Source organism: Monopterus albus, unplaced genomic scaffold (genome assembly GCF_001952655.1).
Source record: "Monopterus albus unplaced genomic scaffold, M_albus_1.0 scaffold196.1, whole genome shotgun sequence".
Classification (NCBI taxonomy): domain Eukaryota; kingdom Metazoa; phylum Chordata; class Actinopteri; order Synbranchiformes; family Synbranchidae; genus Monopterus; species Monopterus albus.
The window spans coordinates 498,033-516,214 of NW_018128076.1; the positions used below are offsets into that span (position 1 = coordinate 498,033).

General features: G+C 41.3%; 1 protein-coding gene across 1 annotated transcript in view; it reads right to left on the reverse strand.

Moving 5' to 3' along the window:
• The window catches only part of nfasca (neurofascin homolog (chicken) a), a 152,688-nt gene that overhangs the window by 3,953 nt on the left and 130,553 nt on the right, over window positions 1–18,182 (reverse strand). Inside the window, exon 25 of the mRNA XM_020617875.1 lies at window positions 9,315–9,384. Within this exon, the coding sequence (XP_020473531.1) occupies window positions 9,315–9,384 (70 nt within the window). The remainder of the gene's footprint in view (window positions 1–9,314; window positions 9,385–18,182) is intronic.

An 18,182-nucleotide genomic window follows, 5' to 3' on the forward strand; every position in this document is an offset into this window, starting at 1 on the left:
CAACATGGTATGCAGGACACGATCTGGTCTCTGATGTGGAAAAACGACGCAGGTGAAGACAATCCAGTCAACAACTACATTTCCTCCAATATGTCTTTGACAAAACAAATACATAAACCTGCACTATTTTGTAGGAGACTGAAAGAAATATATATAGTCATAAAAAATTTAAATAAGTTATTTTCATGTACATGCTACAGTAAATCGTGGCCATATTCTGACATAAGAACACCACTGGCACCTCAACCGTAGCATTGTGCTTGATATCAGTTCAGAACATAGCTGCATGTGCCCCAATGCTGATTTTAGGGGAAAGAGAACTTCAGGCACAGGGAAAATAATCTCTAGACTAACATTAGCTTTTTTTTTTTAATCTCACATCTAACTGCTTTGTAATCAAGAGTACAAATCGACCGTGGACCCTCTGCAATTAATAAAAAAATCTTTGAGTAGAACAAGAGTCAGTGAAACAGTAGACACTTTCAAAACACAGGCTGAAAGGGTGACAAGGGGAAGAGATGAAAAAAGTAGAGTGTAAGAAGAGAAAGAAAGAAAACAAATAATGCTACAGACTTGCAACTAAGATCAAACTGTAGCTGAAACTCTGCTGATACAGCAGAGTTTTAATTAGTCTGATATATCTTTAACACTTGTTGCACTAGATCCTGAAGAAAATCACCATTACTGATACAATTTATAGTTTATTTTTTGAATAACTTTTAAAACTAATTATGTGATTCCCAATGCTAGGGGTAGATTTTCATGGTCACTTTCATGGTTATGAAGGTCAAATTATCATGGGAATGTCTTTAGGTGGAATGGCATTATGGGATGCCTTGGAGGAGGAGGTTTGTGCTCTGCAGTTGCTGTCTAGTTTCACATGTAAGGTGCTGATGTACAGAGCAAAACTGCACAAATGTGCACTAACCAAATAACTATGGACTACAGCATACATATCGTCGTAAAGTTCTTAAAGAACTCAAGTTGTTGATTCAGGTGTGAATGTCCTTGTGATTCATCAGTACATCAAATACAGAGTGTAATAAGGTGAGTAGATGGTGTTTCTGTGGTTTGATATTCTTTGAATGTGCCATGGAGAAAATCAGGACATCTTTCCATGCACTAGTGCCACTGAAACACTTCAAGATTACATCTCTTACAGCTAATTAAATAAATCTGGTCCGGAGGCAGACCAGAGCATTTGCCAGACTTACTTTCATTTGTTAACCGCACTGCACCAGCAACTTCAGTGATCCAGAGGGCTTTAAGACAGAGTCTTTTGTTTCAGTGACTTCAAAATGTCTTTAGAATGAAAAATAGCAGAGTCTGGAATGATTCAATTATCAGATTAGGTGATTTTTTTTTAGTAAGAGACCAAAAGTGGGATAAGTAGTTTAGAAGATGGGAGTGAGAGCAAAACAACCTTCATTGCAAAACAAAACAGTCACCAATCTCATGAAAATGACCAAGATTTACATAATTGTGGAGTAAGGAAGTCAGCTTATGTACATCACTGGCCAACAAGGCTCAAACACGCCTCTACTTCCTCTGCAAACTGAGGAAAGCTAGTGTCCCACCACCATCATGCACTCTTTCTACCAGGGCACCATTGAGAGCTTCATCACTGGCTGCATCACTGTGTGGTACATTTACACCTGCCTCACCCATGGAGCCATCAGCATTGCTGATGACACCTCCCACTCCCACTTCAAACTCCTGCCTTCAGGGAAAAGGTATTGGAGTTTTCAGGCCACCAGACTTGCAACCAGCTTCGTCCACCAGGCTGTGAGGATGCTGAATGCTGTCCATTATCTCCCCCCTCTGCCCCTGGACTGTAACCCACCACAGAACATAAATACTACTCTGCTGTTTTGCACAATCTCAATACATTCCCCCTTTGTTATATTATATGAAAATCTGCTGATGACCGTTTTTTACCGTCATATCTGCCGATGTTGGTCATTTGCACTACTGTCCATGTACACTTCATAAGATATTATGCATCTCATCACCAACACCCCTGGTGATGCTGACCACCCGACAATCTTATTTGCACTACTGTCACTGATTGTACATAGGTTGGAGTCATAGCCTATTAGGATGTACTGTTTAGTTTTATTCTAATTATTTAGTTTTGTTATTCTATTTTAGTTTCTTCAGTGGTATGGGCATTCAATATTAGGTGGCAGAGAAACAGTATTTCTGTATGTCCTGCACATGTAGTGAATTGACAATAAAAATCTTTGAACCTTGAACCTTTACTTGACCAATGTGGCTTGAGAACTACAGTATGTTTAATTAACTGTGTTTTATCAATATCAGATTAAAAATTCTTTTAACTGTTTTTGATGGATAAAATTCATTAGGATTTTAACAAGTTGGAAAGGCTTTAACCAAGAGTAACTGATTAAAATGCCCTGCAGATGAGCAATAGAAAATTAGACTTTCTTAAAGCAAGATTAGGGAGACTTGGGTGGTGACCATACTGTTCATGGACTGATGAGGAAAATAAATCCAAAGAGGACAAATGCATATGGTGAGGTAGGTAGAACAGGCATACAGTCATGAAACAGATGGATAACCAGACATGATAAAAAAAAAAAAAAAAAAAACTAAAAATGTTGGAGGGATATGAAAAACAATATTTGAAAATAGAAAATTTTGCTGAAATAAAATAATCATTAGCAAGTGTTTGTCAGGATCGGAGCATGAAGCTGCCGATAATGTCGTGGGTGAACTCAATTAAATAGCCAGACGAGGATAAGTAAAGAAACACTGTCTCTTTAATAAGAGCACTGACAACGAACAAAAATTGATACAAGACACGATTTAAACATGAAACGCACTTACAGGTCAATAATATAGTCCAGGGTCAGAACCAGCACACGCATGCATCCAAGGAATCCAAAACGCGATGTCCAAAAGGGAAGTCCATAAGCCGATATATAGAGAAGCAGTCCGAGTTAGAAGGGCAAGGCAATACACGGTGGTCAAAACAGAAATCCAGGGTCAGAAACTAATAAGTCAGGCAAGAATTAATGCTGGAGAGTCAGAGCTGGAGTCCAGAACAATCTGGCAGGTTACTGGTGGGAGAAGGCTGCTTATAATGTGGTGAAAACAGGTGCAAACAATTAGGGGCAGGTGAAAACAATAAGTGCTGAGTAAAGTAAAAATTCAGAAACTGTGGTGAAACAAAAACAGGAAGCAATGTCAAACTAAACTAAGCACGAGAACAAAAACAGTGAGAACAATCGTGACAGTGTTATCTAATTCCAGTTTGTTATAAACTGGGTGTTGCTTATATTTCATTTTTATCAGTTGGAATAACACTGAGATATGGGAACAGTGACATCACTATAACAGTTTGACTAGGCAAGGAGCATGAGCAGTCAGACAATCTGACAGGTTGCAACAGCCTGTTATATTACTACACTGGATGAGTACCAGACCTTACGATTAGGTTGTCCACTGTCAAAGGTCTTGTTTGGCAATAAGGTCAGACTATACACACAGTTATCTAAACCACTTTATTTTTATCTTTATCCACTTTAACATAACATTTTTGGGTGGATTTCTAGAGTGTTTGTTCTGTCTCTTGTCCTCCAAATGTTCTCCAGTTGTTTGTTGCCTATACCAGTTCTTTCAGGGTGCCAAATTGTGCCAAGCAGAGGCCAGCCTGCCCTCACTACAACCCAAATTGATTTCCCTTGCCATCTCTCACCCCATGTACCTGGTGGCGGATGTTTTTTAAATGTCAGCCAGCAGAGGAAAAACAATGCAATTAACCTCGAGAAGGGTAAAAAAACATGTTAGTGCCTTAGCTGGAACAGAAAGGTGCAAGACCTCCTACACTGTTCACTCAGGCTGCCTTCTGGGATCAATAGGTCTCCTTGTCCTGCTGGAAGAGCTGGTCCGTGAAGAACCTGCCACAGTTACAGGGGTGGATGTTTCTTTGCTCTTTTGATTACAGGATGATGATTGAGACTAAGGTCTCTAGGTGCAACACAAAGTAACTCAAATGCAGATCACTGGAGCTGAGTAATGACTGCTTGAGTATTGAGCTCAATAAAAAGCAGCTTCTAGCCACATAATAAAACAATGAATAAAACCTCTTACTGTGTGGCGGGGGGCCATGGTCTACGGGTTTTAATTGAGGACTGGATGTTACTGTGTCCTTTCCAAGTCACTGAAACAGCCCAGGGCTGAACCAAGGCTGGGATTCACCTGAGACATTTTATATATTGTTTGGAACCTTTTTAAAGTGCTGAACAACCTTTGTAGCTGCTCTGCTGTGTTCTGGGAGATAATGCATTCTACCTGGAATATAATTTCCATTCACCTTGGGCTACTATGAAATGCTCTGTAATTATGTCATTTTTTGATGTACAATTACCAAGTATGCAACATAAAAACAAAATATTTATCACTAGGGTGATAGAGGATTAATCTTGTTATAGGGTAGAGTATGTTGCAGGCTGTAGTCTGAAATGTTAAAAGCCTGTCTGAAGGTCTGCATAGGCCTGACAAGGTTAAAATAAGCCTAAGAAGTGCTTCCAGCAACCTAAAAGAGGGACTGTGCCAATGATCCCACCTTCAGTTTGTTTATTTAAAAAATACTGTAGTTTAACTTCACACTGACTTCACAGGGTAACCAGACGTTTTAGGGAACAGTTAACATTTTGGGTTGTTAGGTCTGTTCATACACAGAAATGTAAAAATGACAATTTGTGGCTTTACAGAGAGTTAACTGAACAACAGGTGGGTGCAGTCACTGAGTGCAACTTCCCAGAACCTTATCATCACAGTGAGGTTACCAGATTTGGTACCAGTGTGCCAGCATACTGTTGTGCTAACCAGCTGTATCCAGCAACCTTTGCCATAGTTGTACACAGAAATGCTGGCCAGATGGATAAACTGTTAATCTATTAAAACAGTTAAACTGTAATCTCTCTGGGCTTAGATTTGTGACTAAAACCTGAAACCTATTTGGATGTTTAGAAAACAAAATACAAATAATTATACATACTGACTAATGCATGACTATGTCCATTACTGTATTCCTGTGTGCTTCATTTGGGGGTCATGTGAACATCACTGAAACAGAATGCTCTGGAGCCATGGAGGCCTGGCCATATTTTCTTTCAGGTTAACAGGTTTAAAGATGCTGAGATGATTTACTATTGATTATTAAACTGACAGTTTGACACTCTGAAAGAACCAAAGCCTCACTCTGCTGCATCCTGTCTATCCCTCTTTTAATCAGGCCTCAGAGATGCTTTCAGTGATGTCATCGGTTTATCACATTGTTCAAATGGTGCTTTAAAAAATAAAGCAGACCGGTTAGACTGAAATCAGAAATGAAAACTGTTCATTCTTTGCAGAATGACCTGTTTGGTCTCCCCAAACAAGCTACCTCCCCAATTCAAGGGAAACATTAGTTCATCCCCGACATGCTCAGGCCAAGAGAAATGCTCTTCTGAAACCAAAGTACCTGTTCTCGTTTTCGTTCCTGTCAGGGACAGATGAGCCATTTCAGCGTTGGGGAGAGACAGTGACAAGATGTGAGGAAAGAAGTGAAAGCAAGAGAGAGGAAACGCACAAAAAAAAGAGGAAGGAGGACAGAGGAGCTCCACATGATACATGCATGTAAACCTTTGCACGCACACTGGCACACATCTGGCTGGACTTGCTACATTAGCACCAGGAATGGAGTCTGGGTTAGACTCAGAGTAAAACAAAGACCTTGTAAGAGGTAGCTGGATATTAATATTAGGGTTCATTAAAAAAAAACAAAACATGATCTCACACACTGGAGATAAATGAATTACACCGTATTAAGCACAACAGCACAGCACAACTCGTGATTATAAATGCTGATCGTACCTCTTTGGAAATTACACTGCACATTCATATAGAGCCATTTGAATTTTAACGCCATGCCCCCACTCAGAACATTACGCTGGCCTGAAAGGCCTGGGTCTGAGCTGGTTCACTTCTTTTCTGACCAACAGGACTTTCTCTGTCACAATTGGGGAGTTTTCTTCTACTGTGGCACCCCTTACCTCAGGGGTCCCTCAAGGCTCGATTTTGGCTCCACTACTCTTTTCTTTGTATATGTTACCACTTGGCTCAATTATATTATGCATAATGTGCATTTACATTTTTATGCAGACAATGTCCAGATTTATTTGCCTCTGATTCAATGTGACTCCAGTGCTGTCACTCCCCTTCACAACTGTATTTCCGATGTCAAACACTGGCTCGCACAAAACTTTCTTCACTTAAATGAGAGCAAGACTGAGTACATCGCTTTCACTCCAGATTTGGCCACCCTGATACCCAAACTAGGTCCCTTGGCCCCTTCAGTCACTGATACTGTTAAAAACCTCGGAGTAATATTTGACAGCAGTTTTAACTTTGATAAACAGATCTGCTCCATGGTCAAAACTAGCTTCTTTCATTTGAGGATGCTAGCAAAAGTGAAGCCCTTCTTATCTCATGCAAAGTTAGAAAAAGCTATTCATGCTTTTATTACATCCAGACTTGACTACTGCAATGCCCTTTATGTCGGTAGCTCGCAATCTCTCATTCGGAAGCTACAACTTGTACAGAATACTGCGGCTCGGCTTCTGTCAAGTACTCCTAGACATGCTCACATCACTCCTGTTCTCTCCTCGTTACATTGGCTGCCAGTGAAATTTAGAGTCGATTTTAAAGTACTCTTAATTGTTTTTAAGTCTATGAATGGCGGAGCTTGTGTCTGTCTACTCTCCCCACAGAGCCTTGTGCTCTGTAGACCACTTATCCCTAGTCACCCCCCGCTCTTGCCACAAAAAATGGGGTGATCGCTCTTGTAGCAGCTATGGCCCTAGGCTTTGGAGCTCGTTACCTCCAGGAATACAGTCCATAACTGAGTTGGCCCCTTTTAAGGTAACTCTAAAAACTTACCTTTTTAGACGGGCTTTTGATAACTAAGCCAGTTTTTTTTAGGGGTACCTTCTTTTGCTGTTTTATCATCCACCTTTTCTGTATGTTATTTCTTGTTCTTAAGGTTTACTATGGTATGCGTGTTTATTGTGAAGCACTTTGTGCTCCTCTTTTGAGCTGTAAAGTGCTATATAAATAAAGTATTATTATTATGCAGTGTCAATTAAAGACTACATTTTCACACATTTAGCAAAAGCATTTTACATCAGAGCAGAGGTCCACATTCATAAGATGCAGGATGAATGTACATTCGCTGGTGATTTATATACATGGCATAGATGGTCCAAACATTCTAAAGGTCATTGGTGCAAGCCTGCCCTCCATGGAGGACCTGTACACCTCACGGGTCAAAAGGAGGGCGGAGAGGATTACTGCAGACCCCTCACACCCTGGACACAATCTGTTTGAACTCCTCCCCTCTGGATGGCGTTACAGGTTACTGTGCACCAAGACAACCAGGCACAAGGACAGTTTCTTCCCCCGGACTGTCACTCTGATGAACACTGGACCCACGACAGTATGACTGGACAATAACCCTCAGTGCAATACCTGTAAATATACATTGTACAGATTATACAGATCCGTACAGGTCTCTAATTTTAAGTACTCTATTTTTATTCCTACTTATCCCATTTCACAATGAGCATTCCTTGTCTGTCTGCATTGTTTACTGCCTGTCTATACTGCTTATTTTGCATTGTTTGTTGCTTGTTAATGCTACTTATTTTGTTATATTACACAGCCTTATGCTGGTTTTACTGTTTAGCCGTCCCTGGTAGGCTAGTGGTTAAGGCGCAGCGCTCTCAGCGGCCCAGGTTCGAGTCAGGGTTGTATCCAGAAGGGCATCTGGCATAAAACACGTGCCAAATGTCAACATGCGAGTCGTCAGTTTAACGATTCGCTGTGGCGACCCCTAAACTGGAAAAGCCGAAAGCGACTTTCTTATGCTGGTTTACTTGCCCCTTGCCCAGGTCTCTATTTTTAAGTACTCTATTTTTATTCCTTTTAATCCTATTATCTCATTTCAATGAGCATTCCTTTATCTGTTCAGTCAAATGGAAATCCACAGAGACTGGGAGAAGTGCCGGTGGTTTTGCCAGGGGAGGTGGAGAGGTACTGTTGGCTCAAATGCTGGTGTGGACAGGTGTGCTCAGCGGGAGTGTAGGAGAGAAGACATATACATAAGCATTGTTTACTGTGTGTTTATACTGCTTATTTTGCATTGTTTGCACTGTTTGTTGCTTGTAAATACTACTTATTTTGTTATATTACACAGCCTTATGCTGATTTACTGTTTACTTGCCCCTTGCATGGGGATACAGTATGTACATACACATTGAGAGCTGATGTACCAGAGTCAAATTCCTCGTTTGTCCGACACACCTGGCCAATAAAGCAGATTCTGATTCTGATTCTAAATGACAAGATCCTTGCTGTTACTATACTGTGTGTTTATTAATGTGTACTGTAGGTATTTGCAGTATACTGCTTTCTTTTCAGAAGATTCCAAGGTCCGTAATAAGATTCACTGGCCTTTTCTCATTCTAAAGTGTCAATAAAAGGCAAAAGTCACCCTCACAGCTGAAGTAGAACATGTACATCTAAGATTTAGAAAGCAGGTTAAGTGCAGCATGGTTTAGGTTTAGTCAAAGTGGACAGATCAAACGATTAATTCTCCATTAAGAAAGAGAGATCAGTAGGACCTGGAAGGAGCAAAAGACACATCACTTAACACATTCTACAGCACATCCTAACATTATTCAAATATGGCATACTGAAAATGTTCAGTTATTTGTATTAGTCCAGTGCACAACACAGCCTATGCCTTCTTCACATTTGGAGAAATTTCAGAACAAACATGGTCATGTGAACAGGGGATAGTAGGATGCCATTGTGCCTCCTTTGCTTGAGATACAGTACAAAACTTATCTGTGTGAACACTAAGAGTCACAACCACAGAAATTCCAGAAGGTTCCTCCTTCACTTTTCACTGACAAAAAGCAAAACTGGGTTCAAAAGGTACTTAAGATGTTGGATGATGTTATTTCAGAGATGTCAAAATACTGGACGTTTTTAGTGATCACTCAACACAGGGGTTATCACTGGAATTTGTCTCTTTTGTTAGACCACTATAAAATTGTCTAGTCTGCAGGTCAGACAAGCTATTTGTCAATTAAGGCTAACAGTAGTTCCTGGGCAGATATGTCATGCTTTTTATATCATATATTATATCCACCAAGTTTCTAATGAGCTTGATCTGGATGGTGGTTTCTCCTGTTTTCAGTACAGGCAATGAGCAAATGAACCATCTGTTTAATTATACTTACTGGTAATCAAAGGATCCATCTTGGTCTTTATGGTCCACTGCGTCTAAGGGAAGATCTTTTTTGTCACGCACTGTGGAGAGAGGAACAAAAGAGGTGTCATGGTTAGATTTAATATATAAAACCAACCACATGTTGAGGGGTTCCTGAAGTTAATTTGAACATATACTGTTATTTAGTTCCATATATTTGCCTTCAGCCTTCATTTATTAAACTGTTAACTAACACTGTATCCCAGTTGCATACATATAATTTGTGTACAAGAAATGCGTGTACCATTTTGAACTAGATGCTTGCTTAACGACATCAATTCAATTGCTGCCAAATTAAAAATTTTAAACTTCGAAAATACAAAGTAAAAATGTAATTCCATTTCTTTAATTCTTTCTTTATTTTTACTGCTTTTTGGGCTGAGAGAGTAATTCATGTGTTTTTTAGTATGCATTTGGAACACAGTGCATTTTTTAAGAGATTTAGAAGCCTGATTTTGTAGTAGCTGTATAAGACTGAATTTGGTTTTAATGGTGTGTCAGTACCTCAGTTAGTACCGAGAACATGTTTTACTCCCAGTGTATGTGTATAAACTCATCTCGTTAGTCCTTTGTTAGATCTTTCTGTCAGTGTTCTGTTATAATCGGTATTTGACTTAATTCATCAGTGGTTGTTAGTTTTTAACTTTACACGGCATCACAGTTCAGCACCTACCTAGACACTTTGCAAAACCAGTCACATGACCACCACCTAGACATTATGCAAACTGTAAAACATTAACACAACTCTAATATCTGTTTTACTAAATCACTGTAATTATGATATAGAGTATAGACCAGCATTTACAGCTTTTGTTTTCTTTTGCTTGTCTTTTCTTTTCTCTCTCCTCTATCCACTCACCCCAACCAGTCGAGGCAGAAGGTTGCCCACAAAGAGCCGGGGTCTGTCGGAGGTTTCTTATATTAAAGGGAGTTTTCCTCCACATTGTCGTCAAGTGCTGTTTAAGAGGGATTTGTTGTGCGTTTCCTCTATAATAGTAAGGTCTAGACCTTACTTTGTAAAGTGTCCTGAGATGACTTTTGTTGTGATTTGGTGCTATACAAATAAAATTGAATTGAATTGAGTATCAATTAAGACTACGCATTTTTTTCTTAGCATGAAAAATACTGTTGTGTTTAAGTACTGAGACTGGTATTAGATAAAATAAAAAAGAAAATATTCAACAAATACATTGCATAGACTCTGATCTACGAAATACATCATCATGCATCATATAGCTACATCTTGACCTGGTCAACAGCAACCAATTGGAGACTGTCCTCCTGTTGAAAACAACTCAATAGGTCATTTGTGCCAGCAGGTTATTATGTCCAACAGTCATGCATTATACTTTGGGAACCTCTAGGGGCTGTAGCAATTATGACATGAGCAAAGGAGTATATTAGGTGATGTAGTATACAGAGGCACAAAGTTACTTTTAGGAGGAGTCTGGGATGGATGGATGGATATGTACACAAAACACAGGACTCTCCCCCAGGTGAGTGGTGTGTGTTTTGCAAGTAGTTTTTGTTGCTAAACCTAACCAAAACATGAAATGTGATGGTTTTATAATTGTAATGACATGTTTATGACAAGGCTAGGTTGTGCTATGTTTGCTGTCATGTTTGTTTTCCATTACAAGAAAGTCTGTGAAGCTTGCCAGTGCAATGTACATAAATGTTGACAAAGTTCTTGCAGTTCCACCTGGTAATGTAGTGGTGCTGTAGTGCTGCTGTATGAGAGGGAAGAGAAATGACCTACATGGATTGTATAGAGAGCTGAAGTGAAACCCGAACATTCAGGTTGTGTTCCAGAAGAAAGAAAACCCTATTCAAAATCTCACCAAAATTTCTAATCTGGCTAATAACTAAAAATCCAGCCCTTGCAACACAATCATTTTCAGTGGTATGTTGTGAATTTCACTATATTTGCTAATACTATAATTATATATTTCTATAAAAGATGTATTATAGACATTAACATAATATTTCAGTTTTTACTGGGCTTTAATGAAGAACATTTCCCTGAAGCCTGAGCTGGTTGAGATTTACAGTGCCTTGCAAAAGTATTTATATCCCTTGAACTTTTCCACATTTTGTTGGGTTACAACCACAAACTTAAATGTCTTTTATTGGGATTTTATGTGATAGACCAACACAAAGTATTGCATAATTGTGAAGTGGAAGGAAAATGATACGTGGTGTTCAAGATTTTTTACAAATAAAAATCTGAAAAGTGTGACGTGCATATGTATTCAGTCCCCTTTACTCTCATATCCCTAAATAAAATCCAGTGCAACCAACTGCCTTCAGAAGTCACCTAATTAGTAAATAGAGTCCATCTGTGTGTATGTCAATCTCAGTATAAATACAGCTGTTCTGTGAAGGCCTCAGAGTTTTGTGTCAGGTCCGCTCGGCGTGACCTGCCTCTACTGTTCAATATATCATCCGAAAATAGAAAGTGTATGGCGCAACTGCAAACCTACCAAGACATGACCATCCACCTAAACTTACAGGCCGAACAAGGAGAGCATTAATCAGAGAAGCAACATAGAGGCCCATGGTAACTCTGGAGGAGCTGCAGAGATCCACGGCTCAGGTGGGAAAATCTGCCGACAGGACAACTATTAGTCGTGTACTCCACAAATCTGGCTTTTATGGAAGAGTGGCAAGAAGAAAGAAAGCAATAAGAAGTCCCATTTGTAGCCATGTAGAGGACACAGCAAACATTGAGTCAATACTCTGTTGAACCACCTTTCGTTGCAATTACAGCTGCAAGTCTTTTGGGGTATGTTTCTACCAGCTTTGCACACCTAGAGACTGCAATTTTTGCCCATTGTTCTTTGCAAAATATCTCCAGTTCAGTCAAATTGGATGGCAAGCATCTGTGAATAGCAATTTTCTAGTCTTGACACAGATTCTCAGTTGGATTTAGGTCTGGACTTTGACTGGGCAATTCTAACACATGAATATGCGTTGATCTAAACCATTCCATTGTAGCTCTGGCTGTATGTTTTGGGTCACCAAAGGGTGCCTCAGCTGTGTCGCATTCGGTAATCAGTGACTTGTTGGTTAGCGCACAGCTGCGGTGCATTCCTGTGATTACCTGTTTCCGAGGGTGTGCTGAGCAGCAGGGTCAATGCAGCTCTGATGGAGGACGCACAGGCAGGGGCCGAGATGATGCCAACCCCTCGAGAGCTGGAAGGAGGACGTCGTCTGTGGCAAACCCCTCTGGAGCTGGAAGCGGAAAAGAGGCGCTGTCGGCAAATCCCTCGGGAGCTGAAAGTGGAAAAGAGGTGGCGTCGGTGAATCCCTTGGGAGCTGGAAGTGGGAAAGAGGCGGCGTCGGCAAACCTCTCGGGAGCTGGAAGCGGAAAAGAAGCGTCGTAGGCAAACCCCTTGGGAGCTAGGAGCGAAAAAGAGGCGTCGTCGGTGAACCCTTTGGGAACTGGAAGCAGGGTGTTGTCATCGACCCACTCCAAAACAGGAACAGGAGAAGAGGCGGCATTGGCACCAGCTGACCCACTGGAAGACAGGAAACTGCACCTGGAGGTCTGGCTGAGACGAGGGCTGCTGCAGCCGGGAAACTGGTTGTGGAGGGAGCCCATTCCCGGTGCCCCGGCGGGGACCCGGCTGTGGAGGTGGCCGTTGCCCGGGGAGCCGGCTGTGGAGATGGCCGTTCCTCCAGGACCACCTGGGCAGAGGGCCAACCGCATACCAGCAAAGGGTGAGGAGTAAAAACAGGTGGAGACTGGAGTGGGCTCGTGGACTGGAGACAGGAAAAAGGCACCCAGCCACATGGAGGGAAAAACAGTGTGAGCAGGTGAGGGCTTGGGCGCTGCCTCAGGGAGAAAAGAAAAGGGGGAAAACATCTGTGCTTTTAGCTGCCGGTAAATGTCCTGGGCTTCTGTTGGCCTAAGGTAGGTTGCGGAAGTCTGTGACTGGGGCTGTTACAGTCTGTAGCTGGTGAATGGGGGTGAGGGATGACTAGCACCTGAGCTTGCTGAGTCCATGTTTGGCTGGAGCATTCTGTTATGGTTACGTCCCCCTGACCAGGGGGTGAGGGAGAACTGAGGTAGGACTCAAGATGCAGCCCCAGGTGCTAGTGGAAAAATGGAGGTTTAATGGAGAACACAAAGTAACTGAGTCAACGTATAGTGCAAAAACAGGGTAGGGCAGTGATGGCTGAGAAGGTGAGTAGACAAAATAATGGCAGGAACCAGGAGAGTCGGGGGACCAAGACGGACAGGTGAAGCAGACAATAACCAGGTGGACTAGCTAACGCTGTTAGGGAAACAGTAGCGAATGAAAAGGAAAAAAATAATCAACCGCACAGGGACTGTCAGCGTTGAAAATTAAATCGTGTAACGACTGCATACACGCATTTACTTACATGTAATCATCATCAATGCTCCGGCGACAACGGTGGGTCTGCCAGAGGTTTGAATAAGGAAACAGGTAATCACAGGAATGTGCCTCAGCTGTGCGCTAACCAACAAGTCACTGATTACCGAATGCGACACAGCTGAGGCGCCGATCCCACAGGACGAGAGGGCAAGAGAGAAAAAGGAGGAGGAGAGGCAGGTCACGCCGAGCGGACCTGACACAAAACTCTGAGGCCTTCACAGAACAGCTGTATTTATACTGAGATTGACATACACACAGATGGACTCTATTTACTAATTAGGTGACTTCTGAAGGCAGTTGGTTGCACTGGATTTTATTTAGGGATATGAGAGTAAAGGGGACTGAATACATATGCACGTCACACTTTTCAGATTTTTATTTGTAAAAAAATCTTGAACACCACATATCATTTTCTTTCCACTTCACAATGCGATACTTTGTGTTGGTCTATCACATAAAATCCCAATAAAAGACATTTAAGTTTGTGGTTGTAACCCGACAAAATGCGGAAAAGTTCAAGGGGTATGAATACTTTTGCAAGGTACTGTAAACGTCACCAGCAGATCCTGGTAGACTGGTGAGACAACTGAACTGAGGTCCCAAATCAACAGATGGCTGTAACTATTACACATCTTCTTATGTTATTTAGAACTTATAAAGTTAATAGAGTTGAGACTAATATCAAAAACACACATTAACCTTGTGCTACTTGGACGCAAAAGTAAAGAGCATAGAAGCCAATAGGCGACACTCTGGTGCTTTTTTTTGACAACAGTTGCTACATGGCATTATAGTAGTGCGGCCGCCATTTTGGACTGAAAAAGCCTATGCGAGCATTACAAACTAGGGGCAGGAATCTTTGGCAAACTCATGACTTGATTTGATTCGATTGATTCCAATTCTTAGTGTCACGATTCGATCCAGAACAATTTTCAATTCAAAAACAAATAAAAAGGGCACTATAATTTACTAGCTCTTACTCTCGTTTACTGTTTCAAATAATAATAATATCCTTTGCCCACTGACCTGTTAGTAAAGCTTAACAGACATTTAACTGGTTCTCGTGTGCATCAAAACCAAGTATTTAATATACTTATACCCAGCAGTATGTAAAGTATTTGAAATTATAAGTATATAAAGTTATTAAAATTATCTCCACCTTTACCAGCTCCAGTATCAAATATGATGAACACAATAATACTTTTGTGCTTTTCTTTAAATAATGCAGGACTCTTACTATATTTTCACACTCTGGTAATGTTAGTGTTACTTCAGTATACAATCTTCCACCGCTGGTTTTTGGTAGTTGCGTGTGTTGTTGTAAAGGCGAGGCGGAGGAACAAAGCAGAGCGCTCAGTTGTGTTGTTAATGTTATGTCTGCAGCTGTGGAGAAAAGGGTCTGTGCCGCAGCGTTACTACCAGAGAAAGTCAAGCTGACCCAAAATGGCACAGGTCTGTAGAAATGAGGTGTTTTCTTTGTTTCAGCACTTTGACTGAAGTGCTGCAGCGTGATGCTGAGCTGCTTGTTTATTAATATTGCACCACTGGGGGCGGAGAAACACCTGGGGGAACCCCCCCCCCCATTATGTCCCGCAAAGCAGACGCAGGATGTAAACAGTTTGGGGTTATGGTGGGGTTCAGAATGTTGCTATGTGTTTGCTATGGGGAATGATAAAAGGGAAAAAAGGCAATTTCTGTCTCTGGCTTCTTTCTCATGCTATCCAACGTTATAGTATGTTCGCTGCTATGCTATTTTAATGTCAGTCTGTTGGTGATGGGCTATTCACACAGGTATCCACACTTGTCTTTCAAAGCTCATTATCAAATAATTAATACACATGCAAATGAATTCATGTCTGAAGATGAACTAACATTACAGCCATAGATGTAGAACACATTTCTAGTATGTACAGGCTGCCCACTAGTCATGTGCTACACTGGCTTTGTGGTTGAAGTTCCACCTTTTTCATTCCATCAGCACTGTGACAAAACTAGATTTTTAGCATTTGTGAATCAATTTAGAATCACAAAAGATATTAATCACGATTCTAATGTGAATCAATTTTTTCTCCTACCCCAGTACAAACCTTACAGACAAATAACTTAATCAACACAGACATGACCAAGAAAGCAAATTCCAAATGGAATCTAAAAAAATAAAATAAAAACTCACTCACTCAATTGTAAAAACTATCACTGTGAGAGTAAACAACTTGTAAATGGTTAGATTAGTAAACCTATCTAATTAAGACTCACCATGCGAGTAAGGGGAGTACCAATCACATCACCGGAACCAGATAATAAATAAATAAATGCATATAGTGTCATATCACTGGCTGGCTGGTGCACTTCCTGCAGACTCTTATTTGGTTGACACCTCCCCTCTTAATCTGACTCTCCTCTGCCAGCCTCAGTCTGCTCAAGTTGACACAGCTGTGGCTAATCAACATGATTTCCCAGCTGGGTTCTCATGGGGGATTAAGTCTGCAAGTGGCAACAATTCACAGACAAATGCTTACCTCTCTTGTTGATGATGTACAGAAAATATCAGCTAGACTGCAGCTACTCACACTTCGGGGAGCCACACCTGTCACATCTATGGCTTTACCCACTCCAAAAGTGGGCACTGGAACCAAGCCTACCCCCTATAGAACACTACTCTGGTGAGACTGAGACATTCCCCCTTTCTAATTTAATGCTCATTGAGTTTCAAATTGCAACCCACTGCCTTCCCTACCAAACAGTTGAAAGTAGTTTATATTATTTGTCAGGAAAAGTCATGGCATGGGCAATGGCTGAGTGGAGTCACTGCTCGGCTATCTGTAACTCCTACTGGCAGTTCTCAAATGCTATGCTGCAGGTGTCTGAGGACATCACCTTAGATCAGGAAGTCTCACAAGATCTAATGAATTTGTCATTAGGGTGGTAGAAATGTGGCATACTATGCCTTGGTGCTCCAGGCAATTGCAGCAAAAAGTAAGTGGAACAGAGATGCTTTGCTCTGATGCTTTTTATCATGGATTGTCTGACAGTATCAAGGACAAACTAGCGGCTCATGACCTAACGCAGGATTTTGGAGGGACTTATCCAACTGGAGCTGTTTTAGGGTGGAGTCCCCCACTGATCAATATAATAAGCTTGACCTAAAAAATGTTCCCCCTGACTACAGAGACCCGAGGGGAGGTTTACAATAATGCCAAAGCTATTTCACCACCACTACACCGCCCATATGACTGTGCCATTGATCTCCTTACAAGGACCCACCTAGGGGGCATCTATATACTCTTTGTCCGCTCCAGAGAGACAGGTTATGGATATATACGTACATATATCCCAGAGCCCCTGGTTGCAGGCATCATCAATCCATCCTCATTCCCCACTGGTGCCAGGTTCTTTTTTGTGGAGAAAAAGGACAAGACCCTTGGCCCCTGTATTGATTACTGAGAGCTCAGTGACATCACAGATACCCACTGCCTCTCATATCCACTGTGTTTCAACTCATTCAAGGTGCCACTGTTTTCAGAGCTTGACTTACAAAATGCCTACCATGTGATCTGTATTCATGAGGGAGATGAGTGGAAGACAAACATCAACACACTTAGTAATGCCATTTGGCCTGACTAACTCCCTCCCTGGTCAATGACGTATTACAAGACATATTAATTCTCAATTTTCCAGAGTCCTGGACAAGCACCATGTCATGGCAGTTCTCAAGAGACTTCTGGAGGATCAACTCTTTGTCAAAGTGGAAAAGTGCAAATTTCACATCACCACAGTCTCCTTTTTGGCCTTAATAATGTCCCACAACAGCATCAAGATAAATCCAGAAAAGGTCAAGGCAGTGATTGGGTGGCCTGCTCCCTGGAGCCATAAACAACTGCAAAGATTTTTAGGGTTTGCCAATTTTTACAGGAAATTCATTTCTCGCTAGAGCTCAGCTGCACCTCCCCATAAATTCACCTCTTCTCAAATCACCTTTTGTTGGATGACCATGGCAGAGAATAAAGGAGAGGTTCATTCAAGCACCAGAGCTCACCATCCCTGACCCTGTGCTCCAGTTCATTGTTGAGGTGGATGCCTCTAACACCAGAGTGGGGGCTGTTTTCTTTCACAGAGGTCCACCCAAGATAACAAGATTCACCCTTGCACCTTCTTTTCACAAAGGCTGAGTCCTGCAGAGAAAAATTATGGCATTAGTAACACAGAGCTTTTGGTAGCCAAGCTGGAATTAAAGGAATGGAGACAGTGGCTAGAGAAGGCAGAGCAACCTTTTATAAGGTTGACAGATCACAAAAATATCGAATATATCCGTACAGCCAAAAGATTAAACTCGCACCAGGCCCAGTGGATTGTGTTCTTTAACAGATTTAACTGTCATTTCTTACCATCTAGGGTCAGGTAACAAAAAACTTGATACTGTCTTTCAACAGCACCCA